General features: G+C 38.4%; 1 protein-coding gene across 2 annotated transcripts in view; it reads right to left on the bottom strand.

The window, feature by feature from the left end:
* gria2b (glutamate receptor, ionotropic, AMPA 2b) overlaps positions 1–16,883 on the bottom strand; it is a 50,168-nt gene that overhangs the window by 4,217 nt on the left and 29,068 nt on the right. For both annotated transcript variants that reach the window (XM_078261324.1, XM_078261326.1), the window contains exons 4-13: positions 10,122–10,318; positions 7,226–7,279; positions 6,954–7,112; positions 5,452–5,619; positions 4,263–4,367; positions 3,976–4,083; positions 3,295–3,501; positions 2,835–3,202; positions 1,055–1,253; positions 367–614 (exon numbers count right to left, since the gene is read on the bottom strand). In XM_078261324.1, the coding sequence (XP_078117450.1) occupies positions 367–614; positions 1,055–1,253; positions 2,835–3,202; positions 3,295–3,501; positions 3,976–4,083; positions 4,263–4,367; positions 5,452–5,619; positions 6,954–7,112; positions 7,226–7,279; positions 10,122–10,318 (1,813 nt within the window). The remainder of the gene's footprint in view (positions 1–366; positions 615–1,054; positions 1,254–2,834; positions 3,203–3,294; positions 3,502–3,975; positions 4,084–4,262; positions 4,368–5,451; positions 5,620–6,953; positions 7,113–7,225; positions 7,280–10,121; positions 10,319–16,883) is intronic.

The following is a 16,883-nucleotide window of genomic DNA, read 5'->3' on the forward strand; positions in this document are numbered from 1 at the left end:
GAAAAGGTTCAGATTAAGATTCAAAATCTTATTAAAAAGAGTAACTAATTAGAATAGGTATTAAAAACCCTGCTGAAATCCAGCCTGGATCAGAAGAATGAGTCTCAATATACTCTGTAAGTCATTAATAATAGTAATTTGGAAAATTATTGCAGCAAATTTGTCAATTATTTAAAAAAAAAATGACTAAACATTTTTTTTGCAATTTATCGACTTACAATAAATTGCAATGGTTTTAAAGAATTTGAAGGGGAAGGGGCGTTACCTCATCTCCTTATACAAACCAGAGACAAATAAGCAAAGCTACATCAGGGTAGGTGGGATACTATAACAACATTGGACACATTGTTATACTATTCCACCCACCTTAATGAGGATCCTTTCGGCGTGGCGATCCCGTAGCCTTTGGAGTCCAGGTTGCCTCCCACCTTCATGGTGTCGCAGGGTTTTCGCTGCTCGATGTACTCGTTCATGGTGGACTCCAGCAGGTAGGCATACTTCCCCTTGGACTTGCGGACCCTCAGAACCCCCTCAGCGGTGGTTTTCACAAACACAGAGGGCTCCGCACTGCGCATATATGTCCACATTTTGTCAAAGAGGGCAATTTTTGAGCGCTGTTTTAGAAAAAAGACAATGGAAGAAGCACCTTTTGTTAATACAATAAGTTTATGAACGCTTCCAGACACATTATTACTTCCACGAAACATTGCATGTAATGCTGATATGATTTTGTTATTGAACCAAGGCTTAAAATGACAATTATTACATCAATTTATTTGAGGTAGGTAAGTTTTTTCTTTTTTTTTTCTCATGAAAATCTCCTCAAGATTGCTTTGCCATTTGCAGATTTCTGGCCTCCAAAACTTAATTTCCAGTCCATGTTTTGGGAGAAAACCTTGCTACCTACTGAAATGTCAATATTCTCCTTCAAGGAAGATTTAATTCCCTGCACCAAGTGACATGGTTCACTGAGAAGTGAAGTAAGTTGCATTTAACTATTAAACGCTAAAGCCTTGTTTCCACAGGTGTAGAATACAAAGAGAGGATCTTTTACCCTAAAAAACTCTTTAGTAGAGCCAGAGTCCAGAGTCCCATAAGCTATTTCGGTCTGTTTTGCCAGGTCCTCTGCACTTTCAATGGGAGAGACCATCCTCTCAACAGTTAGGAAAGCAGCCAGGTTAGCGGTGTAGGAGGAGATGATGATTAAAGTGAAGAACCACCAAACGCCACCAACAATGCGCCCAGACAGAGACCTATTGAAAAAAACAGATAAAGTAATATTCACTTGTGTTTATCATTCAAGCACTCTTTTAAACAAATCATTCAGTAAGTGGATGTGATTTTATTGAAATTTCATGTATGTTGAAAAAGAAAGGTTTCTAGAGGGATATTTTGAAGCAAGTGAAGTGATACACCATGAATTACTACAGAATACAGATATTGTCAGATTTGTACTGTTATTTTAACAAAAAAGGTCAAAAAGTATGATGTCCCAGTTGGAGAAATAAACCAACATCATAAAACAATAACACTGTCAACTGATTTGAAGTCATGCTGACACCACATCATCAGGATGAGATGTAGAAGACATGTTGATTCATCCCTTTGGAATTCATGACTCTAACCTTACTTACAAGTGTCTGCTCTCACCAGTTATTAAATCTATATACTGTATATATAAAAGTTTATCTGACCCTAATTTTGATTAGGAGACAGACCGGACCTACAGGATGTGTAAGAAGAATAATACTATATAATGTATATAATGTTTAAATATTTACAGCCCTGCTGTTGGCCCAACGAGGTTGTATAGCTCATTGCCAACCAGAAAACAACAGTGTCTGAATGAGAGCATTTTTTAGAAATCTAAAGATTCTCTCAAGGAATGAGCAAAACATTTGTCAAAGTTGATCATCCTCTTTATCCATTGATTCTAGTCCATCAAATAGATACGGATATTTTACTCTGGACTTTTAATTGGTGGACCAACTAGTCTCATATTGCCAGACCTATCTTCACAGCGCTGCAGAGGAAGGTTTGGCTAGTCCACACCACATTCCTGGATAGGAGAATAAATGGTCAGGGGTGGATTGTATTTCTTTAAACCAATCACAATCGTCTTGTGCAGTGCTAAGCCCCATCGAGCGAGAATGGCTCTGCAAAATACTCTTGGAAAGGAACTTTTTTAGGTGGAAAATTTGCACTCGGCAAAAGAAAACGACACATACAATATTAAATGAAGTTAACTATTCATATAATACAGAGCTATTTAAATTAGCTGGATACATGGTTTAACATAATTTGCTCTAACCAGTGTATCGCTGTTTGTATTTTGTCCATAGCAAATGCCCACCAACCAGTCCCAAAACGTCCCAATTGGAGAGTAACTGCCGTGAATATATTCTTTGTAAATCTTTACAATCATTGCCTGAAAGAACCAAGCAGGCGTGCCTTATAACACAAAGCAAATTTTCCCTAAAACTTGCCATTTTCAGCCTGTAACATTGCACAGAGGTTTCGGTTAATGTTACTCGATGCGCCCGGAGTTTAAAGTTAACTGAAAGAAAGTGAAAAGTGAGGGACATCCGGTGTAATTTCCTGCGGCACCGGAACTAACCTGTTAATGAACCGTCGTCAATATACTTAGTTCATGGACCAACAGACTGCTAAAAATACATTTGCAAAATTATATTTGCCAATGAACTCTGAAAGCAGTTACTGTGAGGTGTGAAAAAGCCCACTTACATTCCAAATTATAAATGTATAAAGTCACCAGTTACTTCTGGTTGATTAAACTGAGAACAAATCGGCACTCGTTGATTTGTCTGACCTACCTAGGTGATATGTCACAGCCTTGGCGCATGAACGCTCCGAGGGAGAACCACAGGCTGTTGAATATGCCAAACTCGTTAGTCGACTCATTGGTCTGGATCTGCCCGTCCTCATACTCTTCAGTGTGCCACTCATACGGGCTGAAGCGGCTGACGAGGAACAGCACCACGCTGACACCGATATAGGCAAAAACAATACACATCCAGATCTCGTAGGCCAGCGGGTCCAAGAAAGAAAAGACTCCTGGTTTGGATTTCTGAGGCTTCTTTATCATGATAGAGATTCCCAGAGACATGAAGGGTTTGGAGAAGTCAATCACCTCTTCTCGTACCAGAGTGATGGTCAGAGGAGCCACTGCAATGTCTGCTTTCTATCAAACATAAGGACAAAATAGAATACCGGATAAAGTGGCATGTGGTGTTAATTTAGGACGTTAGTTACATCTTATTTAAGACAACTCACCCCATAAACTAACTCTCCAACCATCCCGTTCCAGATTTTGGTCTCTGCATCTCTGGCGCCATATTTCCCATCCGACACTATTTTCAGTTGATATTTGAAGCCGCAGTGCTTCGCTATCTCCGCTGCTAGATCTACACAGTAACCCTCGTAGCGCTCATTGTCTACAAAAAGGTCAGCGTTCTTTTTCAGCATTACATATGGAGCTTCCTGAAGGACAGAGACAAAAACACCGCTCAGCACAAGAGGATTGAATTACAACGTTAAAAGCAGCTTCAATAACAAGAGATTTTACATTAGGCTGACAGGTCATTATTGATACAAGAGAGCACTGGTCTAAAACAAAGCACATACTTGTAACAAGAAATTAGAGGCCTGGTGTTATTCTGGTTGTCAATGTGAAGACAAGATTGACACAGAAGAGATGTGCTACAACAGAAAAAAAACTATCCTCTCCTAAATGGACAACATGAAATTCAAAATACATTAATCTTATAGGCAAATTTAGTCTAAATAAAATACAGTTCTATTTAAAAAAATGTTATTGAGGTTATCCTTGGCATTGAAAATGTGGCACCATACGTTGGTTTAGGAGCTGTTTCCCCAGCTACTTAACACCAGAAGGGTGACACTGAAAAGACAATTGAAGCAGTTTATACTGCAATCATGTATTATAATATTTACCAAGATGGTGGTGACAATAACTGTTTTGTTTTCCATTCCTGTTGTGTCATTTGCAAAGACATCAGATTTAGTGACAGCCATTCTGTCAACTTCATTCCAGTATCCAATCTGTTGGGAGAAAAAACAGTAATATTCATTGAACGTGTATGGTTAATCTTGAGTGCTACTGTAAGATTGCGGCTTCACATAATCTGATCCTCAAATTCAAACCATCCACAAGATTAAAAAAAAATATTAAATATGTATTTAACTTAATTTCTAAAGAAGGGGACCATCCAGATGCTTACCTTTACAGGGCCATTAGTCTTTAATTCCATTATGTTCACTGAGTAGTTGACTCTCTTGCCATGTTGATCAAACTGGATGTTTCCTGTCAGGCCTTCCACACGCACCTTAGAGATAGAAAACTGAACCGTTACAACATGGCATCTTCACTACTACTGCTTATTCACATTGAAACAGCGTTTTGATGTGTTGTGTATAATTTATTATACTGCATTCTGATTGAAATAGGTAGTTGGATGTGAGTTAATTTGGACGGAGACATGTAAGCCTTGGAGAAGTCTCTGAACCTATTGGCTATAAGGCAAAGTGGAGATGGGTGTTGTGTTATTCTCTTCTCTTCTACAAAGTTAGTGCCATGATTCTAAATGACTATAAATGGGGTTTCATGTCGAACATAAAGAAACTAGTGCTGTCCAGATTGGAGATGAGATCGCAGTGTGTGTTGAGACACTTGAAAAAATATTTTCCATCTTTTTTCTTATTGGCAGCCAAATTAAATAACAAAAGGGCCAATGCAGGAAGTACCAGAAGGAGGATTGACTGTATCCTGTGGAGTTTTCTTGTAAACACAGTTTTGTTTAAATGCAGTGTTTCTCACAAAAACACATTGGGTGTATCTTTGAGGCCTGACAAACATGTTAAATTAAAATATGTGCATAAAGCATGGCTTCTCATCGTACATGTTTTACACAGACAAAGTGGCACTGAAGTGTTTTATCTGGGTGTTTTGTTTAGGGCTGCTATGGCTGCAGGCACCAGGCTTTTGCCATAGCAAGCTCTCTTGCACCTTAGGGACCTGTACCTGCATCCAGAGGGCAGAATGGTGAAATGGCAGTTGAGTGGGTAGGTGTCGTCCTGTGCTATGGTGGTTGCAATGCGTGTGATGGCCTTGAAATTGAGCTCTGAGAGTTACATCCTTAAAAACACTTTGACTTCACGTTGACTGTCAGGCTTCATGTCTCAGCAGGAGTTAAGCTAATGTTGTCTTGATTCAAAGCTCAGAGGACAGTCTGTGGGTAGACCTTTGTTTCTCTGTAAGTATATCTGTATGCGTCCACACAAATGGTGAAAACATCATTCTTTAGTCAATCTCTGTGAAGCACTTTCTGTGGGTGTTTTGTGCATTTTCAAAGGGAGATCTGCTGTCAAGTCTTCACCAACAAAAGGATGTGTGTATATGCAATGTGTTACCTGTTTCAGTGCTCGCTCGATCTCAACTCCCTGAGCCCAGGGAACAGCAGGATTGGCCAGGCAGTCACCATTGTTGGCCCTCCTGGTGAATTCAATTTGCTGTTTGTGCAGGTAGCGAAAGGCCTCCGTCATCACCTGCACGGCGTCGTAGGTCAGTGCTGATGTGTACTAGAGCAAGACAATGGGAAAAGATGTTGGGAACGGGGTTGTCAGAGAGGTAGGAATCCCTCAGCCTAACCTTAACTACTAACCATAATGTTAACTCTCTCCCAACCCTGATATAGCTTATATTAATGTGCAATAGACTTTAATTATTGTTCAAGAACTGTTAAAACTCATCAATCGGCCATTCCGTTGCACTGGATGACATGTTCTTTCATTACATAATGTACATGGGCACTGTAGTTCATTTTGAGTTGAACCAATGTGTTCTGCCACCATAAATACTAACAAGAGCTACAAATCCACAGCTGAAAATAATCCATTACACAAACATTAAATTGTACTCCTGATTGGTGTAACAAGATGCTAAAATTGTTTACAATAGCACAAATCTATAGGGGTCAAGGAAATAGTTTGTTTTTGTCACTTGTTATTGGTGGACAGATTTCCTAACAACTTTACTTCCATTTCAGCAAAAAGAGCAAATCTGTGGGTTCTCAATTAGCAGGAATGCGATGCTTTGCTTCATTGCAGATTAGTTTGTGACTTGTCTCAACAGCATCTGTGCATCTAAATATGATTCTGCCATGGTTTAATGCAAACTGCAAAGGAAGTGTCAGGTCTGTGCCTCAAACCATAGGTCTTGAACACAGCCTCGCATCATCAACTTTTTAGGGAAGAATAATTCGTTGACAAATGAGACTAAGGTTGAGCCATACATTTAACTATCGCACAAATGGGGATGACCAACATGAGCTTAAAAAAAGTATCCTCCTCTGAAGTTCTAAACACACGCACACACCACACCATCTGCTCATTATGCTCACTGGAATTTAAGCATCTTGTCCTAATTAGAGTGCATATTATATGTTTGGTGGTCTTTTTTTTATTGTTTCTGCTGTATCTATGGTCTGTGCTGTTCTGAGCTGCAAATGTCAGAGTGATTTTTCACCCAGACTTGAACCACTTAGAGCAACCTGACTGTGTGGCAATAAAACAGATCTTGAACTTTGTTCTTGAACAATTGTGCTGACAGAAGGTGGGAGAATATTTTTGGCCATGGCAGATATTTCAAATGTGAGTAGTTCACAGAGACAAAGAGTGGGAGGTGAATTTAGTTCTGAGAAAGCTAATACTATTAGTTACAGTAACAGTAACAGTGCACAGTAATATTTATTTAGAGATGTGTTTAATAATGCACAGTGTATGTGGCTATAAAGTTGGGCGATGCAGATGGAGACAGCATAATTTACTTACATTAAAGCAACTGAGCCACAGTTAAGTGCTTACAAAGACATCTTCAACCAACAAATCCGCCCCGCAAATATGCTTAAACTCACCCTTATTTTACTGTCGGCACCAGGATACTCCTTTTCTTCTAGGGCCTCCCATCTCTGGTCAAACTTGGACACCAAAGGATCTTCAAAATCAACAATCTGAAAGCCTGACACATTTGCACCGCCATACTGGATTTTCGATAGATCCCCATCAATGAAACCCTGGAAACAAAAATTGAGACCCAGATTTTTTTTTCTCTTTATACAAGGCATTTTAGACACATATAAAGTGAAAACACAATCCTTGAACAAACGTGGAAGTTGTGTAAACTTACCAGATTGGCTATAATGTAGTGGTAGCCTTTAACATGTCTGCCGATTGTGATGACCTGCAGGGTTATGAGACACACAAATTCTAAGCTCCCACTGGAATAAAGAAATAAGTATTGGGCAAACAAAATATCATAATAAAAGTATCTGCAAGAATACACAACTTTCTCTTTCGTAATACAGTTTTAAAATGACTCACCATGTGATTGCTCGCTATTTCAAAGCTTTTTCAGTCATCTCTATTATTTTGGAAAACTTTCATTGTAAATCCTTAAAGAGTTTGACAACCAGAGATAAGACAATCATACATGTAATAATAGTTATATCCAAACTACACAAATCTACCATTATATTTAGACATTATAATTTGTCACTCACAGCCCTAACATAGCTGACAGTCCTGGCCATTATCATGGAAGGAAAGAAACTGTGGCGTTCACAGTCACAAATACTGCTACACAGAGATATACAATTCCACATACACGTCCCTTATCGTTAGAGCAGAAAAGCAGAAAATAACTCAGCTGTGTACCATTTCTGTATCTCACATAAATAAGACACCTGAAACTAATCCTGCTGCTTGACTGGAACCTCCGTTTGTCAGCGCCGTTACTTGAAGCAGATTTGAATAATAACGTCTAGTTTCTCCTGCTGTACGTAAATGTCTTTGACACAAAGCAAGAAATTTCCACCTGAACGGATTCTGTTTTTCCTAGATAAACAAGAGCCAAGGCTGCAGGCATTGATTTCATTCAGCTTTTGGTTAAACAGATGTTGGCATGCTTTAAATGCTAATCAATAAGCCTCTCTCCTGGGTAACAGGTGGAGTAAATATAGTCTGTTTATGTGCATCTGTTTTGCCTTTAATTGCAGTTGTTTACAGCCTAAATGAACAATTAGTGTAATTGTTATGGTGCCTTTCTACATCTGCTTGGCTGCTGGATCCATGTGACAATGTTGTTTTTCTAAGTGCTGTATCAAATGCAGATATTTTGGCTGAATATCACTTTTGTCCGACTGAAATAATTAAAGGACAATAGGATTGTTAGCAAGTACTGCATTTCCTTGTTGTTTAAAAAATACAGCAGATAATTTGCTAGTGTTATTTCCATTTTTCCATTTTTTCTATTCTATTCTCACATTTTAAGATATTATTTTATATTTTCCTTTATTCTTGGCTTCAAATTAAATATAGTGACCAGATACAAAAAAAGAGTGTACCGATGCAATGCACTAATTGTGTAAAATCAAGCTTTATTTTTCTGTAGTACTGCATGTACTGTAGTTAGTAAAAGTCTTGTTTTGGTTTGTCTATTGGCTTGACTGAGTTGTGATTTACCTAGTATACTTGGTCTGGTACAATATGATTGGTAGCTTATGGTGACTAATGTTAGCTAATGTTAGTAAACTTTAGGTAGATATTGCTGTGTAATTAATGAGTCAGTTCACTGATGCCCGATATTGGTGTTCTAATGCAACACTGAAAACACAAATGAAAAAATTATAACGAAAACTAAAAGGACGCAACAAAACCCACATCATACTTAGCCTACATAGTAATATCTTTAAAATATCTTAGTGGATTTAGCACATTGGTGAAATTTCAGATCGAAGAGAAACCAATATCACCAGAATATATTCAGGCACTGTTCGGTATAGCAGCAGCAAGATAATATCACATTGCCAGACCTTCCTCCGCAGCACTGCGAAGGAAGGTCTGGCTCGTCCACATTCTGAAATGGGAGAAAAGCGTGCTCTGGTTTATTGGTATTTCTTTAAACCAATCACAATCGCCTTTGGCGGCGCTAAGTGCAGGACGCGATGACGGTGTCTCTGTAAAATAGCCTCGGGAAGAAACTTGTTTTGGTGGAACATGTGCACTTTCAAAAGTTGTTTTTGTCATACAACAGAACACTCAGATTCTGTCTCGATTTAACCTGCTGAGATCTGAGGAGCAGTTAACCATTGTCTTCATAAATCGACCAAAGTTAAAATCAAAGGTAAAATGCCAACACAACGAAAACGGAAGGGACATCCGGCGGAATTTCTGACGGCACCTTAACAATCCCGGAAATTAAACGTCATTGAAATAGACTGGCAGCTAACAGCAACTAACAGAAGCCTGTGTTGTCAGCAGTGTACATCTATGGAACCAAAACCATATCTTAAAAAAAAGTAGCGCATGTCATATTGTGTAGCAAACAGGGGCACGCTGTTAGATGCTGAGATGATCAAAAGAAGATGGAGAAGGCCAACAGGCAGCATGCAAACTATTATTCCCTCCATTGTCTCCCTCCATGTCTCTGAGAGTAAAGAGAAGATCATAAGAAAAGAAGATAGTATCTTCCTTGTGTTTCTGTCAAACTTGAGGCCTGCCTCAGTGAGTGTTAACCGCAATCTTAAATTTCAACACCAAATCCAGAAGCCACATAAATGTTGAATGAAAAGTTAGAAGAAGAGCAACCCACGGCAGTCAGACTCCTGACAGAAGATGCTGTAAGTGAATTATTTGTTCCAACAGCTGAAAACATGGCAGCAGCATCCCATATTCCTTTACCTGAATCCCAGTACACCTAACTTTAAAAGTCTGGTGTCAGCAGTGAAACACAAAACTGTTTCACTTACTGCCACATCAAAGAAAGACAACACAACAACACATCCCCTGTGCTAAAACGGTTGATTTGGACAACAAGTCTGTCCAAATCATGTCAAGATTACACTAGTGCAGGTTCTCAATGTATTCCTGCATTTATTTAAGTTTTGCTCTCATGGTTCACCAGGTTAAAATATTTAAAGATGTTACAGAATGTTTTTTGTTGTGGTACAGCGGTGTATAGATTTTAGTGGCTCAAAATGCGCAGAATGATAAAAAAAAAAAAAAAAAAAACCTCTACACTCTACCTGCTCCATGATGTCTTTCACTTTGTCCTGTTCACAGTCCAGGATCACCCTCCTTTCTTTCTTGTTCTCCAAATCTTGGAACAGAGAGCGGTAGGCCTCATCCTTCTTCTCGTCTTTCAGGTTTCCCACATTGATGGCCGTCACTTGCCACTTCCTCTCTGCTGCTGTGTCCAAAACAACCTGCAGCGTCGTGAGCCCTGAGGACGGAAAGAAAGTGAAATTAAAACATTATTCATGCTCTCTGTCTGACTGATTCATCAATGCCATTCTTTCTACTGAGTATAAATTGCACATCTTTTTACATCGGTTTTATAATATTTTTCAGTTTTTTTATGACACCCACACTAGCGATATTTTATCTATATATTGTAAAGTTGTGGATTTGCGCTCTGCATCCCTATGCAACATGTCACTTTAAACTTGACATCTGTCACTCCAGTCTCCTGGACTGTCATCCAGGTATGTGGTGAGCGATGTGGCCTCTTTTTTTATCTGCCTGTGTCAAGTTTGATCCCATGTGGGATACCATATGTGTATATATTAGCTCAATGTTTTTGTTGTATCTTGTTGATGTCCTGTTATGAGCACACTGAGGCAAATTCCTAGCAACTTGCACCGAGTTGTATGGCAATAAAGTATTGAATCTTGAATCTTTTGGAGAACTGTTGGGGTTCTCAGAGATGTCCTGCTGACAAATGGGACCACAAACACTGTGGTCATCACATTGGAAAGGTAGGAATAAAGAATATATATTATTCTTATTATTATATATATTATACATTTTGTTTTTGCACAGTTTGTCTTCTGTTGCACTTTCAGCTCAAGTTATGCATTTAATTCTGGTTTTCCTGAAACCAGCTTTCTGATTTTGGTTGTATATGATTTTCTGTGGGCTTATTGTAAGGTCACAGCCATACAAACTTTAGAAGTAGCCACTAGGAAGGGAAGTCATGAGAGCAAAAACACCAATGGCAGAAGCAGAAAAAATCTGAAAATAAACTCATATCAAATGTATCAGACAAGACTTATTCAAAACCATAGGTAAATCTTTCACTTCAGACTGTGACTGTCTGCTTTTTCAACCCCTTTGGAGGTTTTACAGAGATGCAATGCCTTATGTAAAGAGCTCATCAAGATGAGTCACAGGGCTTCTGGTATGAACCTGACCAACATGTGGGAGGAAAGTGTGTCTAACAACTCGCTTGACTGCATCAATACCAAAAGTTTTATATTGCTGATTTATGTTTAAACACATTTTTCTTAGCAATCTTTTAAACAATTTAGTCTAGACACAAACAATCTCTACTTAAGACCTTTTAAAATAACTATGTAACTTTTAAATGTTTCTGAAACTGTGTTATATTTCATCTGATGATCATAAATGACCTGTAACAGCAAATGACACACTATATTTATTTATTATTTTTTTTATTTATTTTTTTTATGTCTTTGCCCCGGTCCAATTTTTTCGACAGGTAGACAGCGCTACAGTCACACATTCTGACTGGTCACGGATTTTGGCGTAACACCGAAAAAGCCTATGTTAGTGTATCCAGACAGGGAAAAGGTTAGCAGGAGATCTCTTTATATATGCCTAATTGTTTATGCCTAAAAGTGTGGTTATGGCTGATTCTGGGGCAGGGCCATCACAGAAATTTTTTTAATTAAATGAAGAACAACTAAAAGCTAAAAGGGAAATAGATAATGGGTAAAAAACCTGAGTTAATATCGTTATGGATTTTAACAGATGAAGACAATTACGGGATTTTAAATGATTCAAAATTGGCCCTCAGGTATGTAATATGTCTATTTTATTCATAAAATAACTTTACAACGCGCAATGTGGTTTGCCAGTAAGTAGCCTACATGAAATGACGTCCCACGTCCATTTAGGATTGTCCGGATTTGATTTATTTTTAGTCCGTGTTTATGTTGGCCTACTATTATCTTCTCTCTTGTCCCCCTGTACTTGTGTAAAGCGTCTTTGGGTTTCATGAAATACGCTATATAAATCTAAGTTATTATTATTACGTTCGTACAACAAACTCTTAATGCTTTGGCTCGTGACACAGTGACAGTGATACCCAGTTTAGCTTTCGATACATCCAAAGTAGGCTAAGTTACTGTATGCAACACTTGAAATGCAACTATGCATCTGTAACATATTATCTTATTGTAAATGAATGATTTTCTGTCCGAGCAAAACATTCATCGCAACTATATGACCTCCCGGTAACGCTAACTCAGTAATACAGCACCGCAAATAAAAAACCTTTACGGAAGCAGGTGTGCTAAAAACACTAGCTCTTTTGTCCATAGCGGCCACTAGAATTAACACAAACTGAAAGTTACATGTAGCCACTTTAAGCTTTTCACCGTATCACACAGCCTTTATTAGATGAAGTTTGCTCAGTTGTCATGGAGCTGTAGCTCCATCACTGTAGCTCCAACCTATCGTTCTGAGGATTTTTAATACATCTAATTTTTTCAATAATGAACTGTCAAGCTCAATGTTTAAGTCAATATGGAGGAAACGGTCCTAAAAGTGCTCAGAATAATCGAAAGTTTGAACATCTACTGTTCCATGACAGCTGAGGAAACTTCCAGAACAAGTGAGCACATATACCTTGAGTGGATATAGTGGTGTTGTTTCCAAGAAAAATAATTAACCATTCAAGTTCACTTTAATGGGTGTTGCTTCCCTTTCCCAACCTTTCTCTTGGTCTTTAGGGAAGGTATAGATAACCATGTGGCTTCCTCCATCCCGCCATCATCCCTCACTGGCTTCCCACCAGTCAAAATGGTCTAAATGTGTTTAGTTGAAGCACTCAGCCTGGCTGGAGGCAGCTTACCTCGGTTTGTTGTAGAAGTGGGTGAGTGTTAATAAAACAATCTTTACATCAATACTATCCTATGTGCTTGCCTGTTTCATTATTTACCCCAAAATCAATCAAAACTAAGTGATACAGTAGAGAACAGACAGAGGCTGCCATATGTGAGTAAGTCAATTAAACGTAGCACCTTTCCATCAATCTGTGTGCAGTCTTTAGAGGCAAAGACCACAGTCTCCATTTGAACTTATATTCCTATCACACTCTCTATCTAGTTTCCTAGCTGAATCTCTGCAGTTATTGAACCCTGGTCTGCTGAGGGCAGTTTGAAAGCGGTTTGTTAAAATGGTTGAGTGTTTCATTCCACGGATGCTACAGTGGGGTGAATTACAGATGTAATCAATTTAATGTGAGCAGTGATTTTATGATGGTGGGGAGGAAAATGGAGGCTTGCAGTTTTACCTGAATTAACTATACATCACAATTACAGTAAGGCAATTATGCTGTGGTTACATTTGACTGTTTCATCAATGCTTATTACATGAGATAATTAAAATTTAGAGTGATTTACAGAGAAGATAAAGCAAGGACAAAAGCAAACTGTTATCCTAAAGGTTAATTCTGCAATAATGGTGGTTCAGGTTAAATGATAATTCTACATGGTGTGTGTCTTTGAACTGTATGTGAGAGCAGGTCTGTCCTTGAATCATGCATGTCAGTGTGAAATGTGGCTCTATCAGTTTGAACATGATTGTAAATGTCTTAATATACTGGGTGGTTTTTATATTTTCTCACATTTCAAATGGTATATGTATTATTTTTTTGAAAAAGCTCTGATGTAGCTGCCTCATCGCTGTTCAAAATTAATATAATTACATACGTATTATTTTATCTGTTACAAAGTAGGAGTTTCTCCTACTTAGAGCAAGAGAGTAATGTTTACCGTAATGTAGAAAAAGTGCTGAGTTTAAGGGGCTAAATGTGACTGAAACAAGAAGTAATGCATTACTGCCCATGGTTTAAATGGAAATACACTGGAGTTAGTTTGGCTCAACGGATTAACATTGCTGGGATAAAGCCTGACATCGGGGGTGTAGCTCATGTGCCGGATGTCCCTACCCTGCTCGCTATCTCTGTTATCGGGGCCTAGCGCCAACCAGGACGGTTGTGATTTATTTAAAGAAATACAAACAAGCCAGAGCGTTTTATCCCCTATCCCAGACTAGATAGGCGGTGTAGCCAAACCACACTTCATTGCTGACACAGCGCTTTGGAGAGAGGTCTGGCAATGTGAGACTAGACTGGAGTGGACTGAATTATATAATACAACAGTTTAAATTAGTGTCTTCAGTGAGTTAATTATATCCACAACATCATCAAAAGGTCAGTTCACCACTGCTTACACACTTCTAATGGCTTTCTTTCTTCAATCTGCTGCACATCAGTCTACTCCAGCTATTATATATATATATATATATATATATATATATATATATATATATATATATATATATATATATATATATATCTCTGTACTAGGGGTGCACGATATATCGACTCAATATCGCTATCGCGATATCATGTTGCGCGATATTATACCGAAAGTCTCGCGATAATTACGTGATATTTTGTTTGCGTTGCATCCCGCCTGACATGTACCCAAAGAGTATAGAAGCAACAAGAGACGAAACTCAATAGAACATTGCGTTACATTCAGTCCAACATGGCAGGGCTGCAGTTCCATTGAGTTTCTCCTCTTGTTACGTCTATACTCTTTGATGCACCTCTCCAAAAATACACATCACTTGGTAGTGTTGTATTTCCCCCGACTCATTTCCTGGTTCTCCTTCTCCATAAATAACATGAAATCAAGGAGAGGGTTAACTTTTCCTGCTCCAGATTTCCCACCGTGGTCAGAAAGAACAGGGGAGAAACTTTGTTTCTCTCACTAAGACTCTAGAGTTGCACTCACTCCGAAGAAAATTGCTGTCACTCTCTCACTTTTTCCTCGCTCTACCACACACACACACACACACACACACACATGCCGGCTCGACGCACACAGCAGAGAACATATAAACATCAGCTGCGTGGAGCCTCCGCAGAACCATAAAACGAAGCGAAAGAAAAGAAAGCACCTAAAGAGAGCAAAGAGTGGAGCAAAAAGAACACAAAAGTAAGAAAATGAGTGTTGCTCTGGGAGACGACGAAATAACAGAGATTGAAAGGAAACTTAAAGAGGCCAAAAGTAACCTACAGTCACATTAGCTACAAAAGAGAGCGACATGCACCTGGGCGTGCCTAGCCAACCCCTGGTTGCTTGGCAACAGTAAACAGAAATTCTCCGGTGCTACCTTAAACCACGTCTTAAAAATTACTTCAGAGGTATTGTTAAGTCACAAGAACGATGTTTTTGGATTTAAAAGTATTTATTTCTCGATAAAAGTAACACAATATATGAGCTCTTTTTTTATTTATTTTATACTGTCCAACCAGTAAAACATGTCCTGTTCTGTAGACACATGTTGGACCAGTCCAATATGACTGTCAGTTGAAATAAACCTTGTGTTGCAAGAAAACTTGTTGTTATAAATCTATTTTGATGCGTTTTCCCATAACTTTGGTAATTTTACATATGTTTAAAAATATCGAAATTAATATTGATATCGCAATATTCATTATCGATATCGCAATATCACATTTTTTTCAATATCGTGCACCCCTAATCTGTACACTGGATCTTGTGATATAATTAGGGCTGTCAATCGATTAAAAGATGTAATCTAATTAATTACATACTCTGTGATTAATTAATCAAAATTAATCGCATACATAATTAACGGTGATCCTGAACTGATACGTTTTAAGAAAGTAAAAAAAGAAAAGAAAAAAAAAGGATACTAAACAACAGTCGGTGACATTAAAGAACGGCTTGTTTATTGCTAAGGCCATATGGTCACAATTAAATGATTTAATAATAATGTATAACAATAACAACTTATTTCTCTAGTAAATTGCTGTTGAACGACAAAAACAACCACCAGATGGGAAAAGGACATTTACAATAACTACAAACGCACCACGAGGCTGTAGTTTACCAGTTTCATTGAACGCACTGTCTGTGTTGTTTTTCCGACGGCAGCTGCAGATTGTTACATCCCGGTGTTGAATCCTCTACAGTAAAACACAGTCAAACTTTACACCGTTTAGCGTTAGCTGTCAGCATTTTAACCGTGTTTAATCCAGCTACTAGCTAGCGGTAGGCTAACGTTAGCTTCTGTTGAGTATAGTGTTAACTAGCGTCACGTCCTGTGGTGTTTGTGTTGCCTGTATTGTCTGTTTCAGAGCATCACAGAGAAGCGCAGACATATCAGTAGCACCAGATTTTGGTAGCCAGGGTTGGCAGGAAAACGATTTTTACAAGTAAATGTTCCAATTAATGATCCAGGCATCACATTCTCGTCTCCCTCCTTCATTTTACAGTCCAATGGTGGCTAGAACGGCTCCGGGTCAAACGTCAATATGGAATGGATTAATCTGCGTTATTTTTTTTAACGTGTTATTTTTTCTCAGATTAATTAATCAAAATGAACACGTTATCTTGACAGCCCTTGATATAATAAATAATAATATACAGTAACACCTTTGTTCCTGCTCTAAATCAAGAACTCAAGAAGATACTTGGCTCCACTGATTTCCTCTACAGTTCACAGACTGCTTTATGATGCATATTCTATATTATGTCATCCATTCAAACAGGCATGTTCCAAACAATGCACTGGAGAGTAATGATGATATGTGACCTCACATTTACCACTAAATTGCCCTGGATTTAAAAAGTCAGGTGAGAATTAGGAAACATGAACTGTTGTGCAAAACAACATTCTGTTATTCAGAAATTTGATAAAACATAGAGGTAATCACAACTGTG

Source organism: Sander vitreus, chromosome 10 (genome assembly GCF_031162955.1).
Source record: "Sander vitreus isolate 19-12246 chromosome 10, sanVit1, whole genome shotgun sequence".
Taxonomy (NCBI): Eukaryota; Metazoa; Chordata; class Actinopteri; order Perciformes; family Percidae; genus Sander; species Sander vitreus.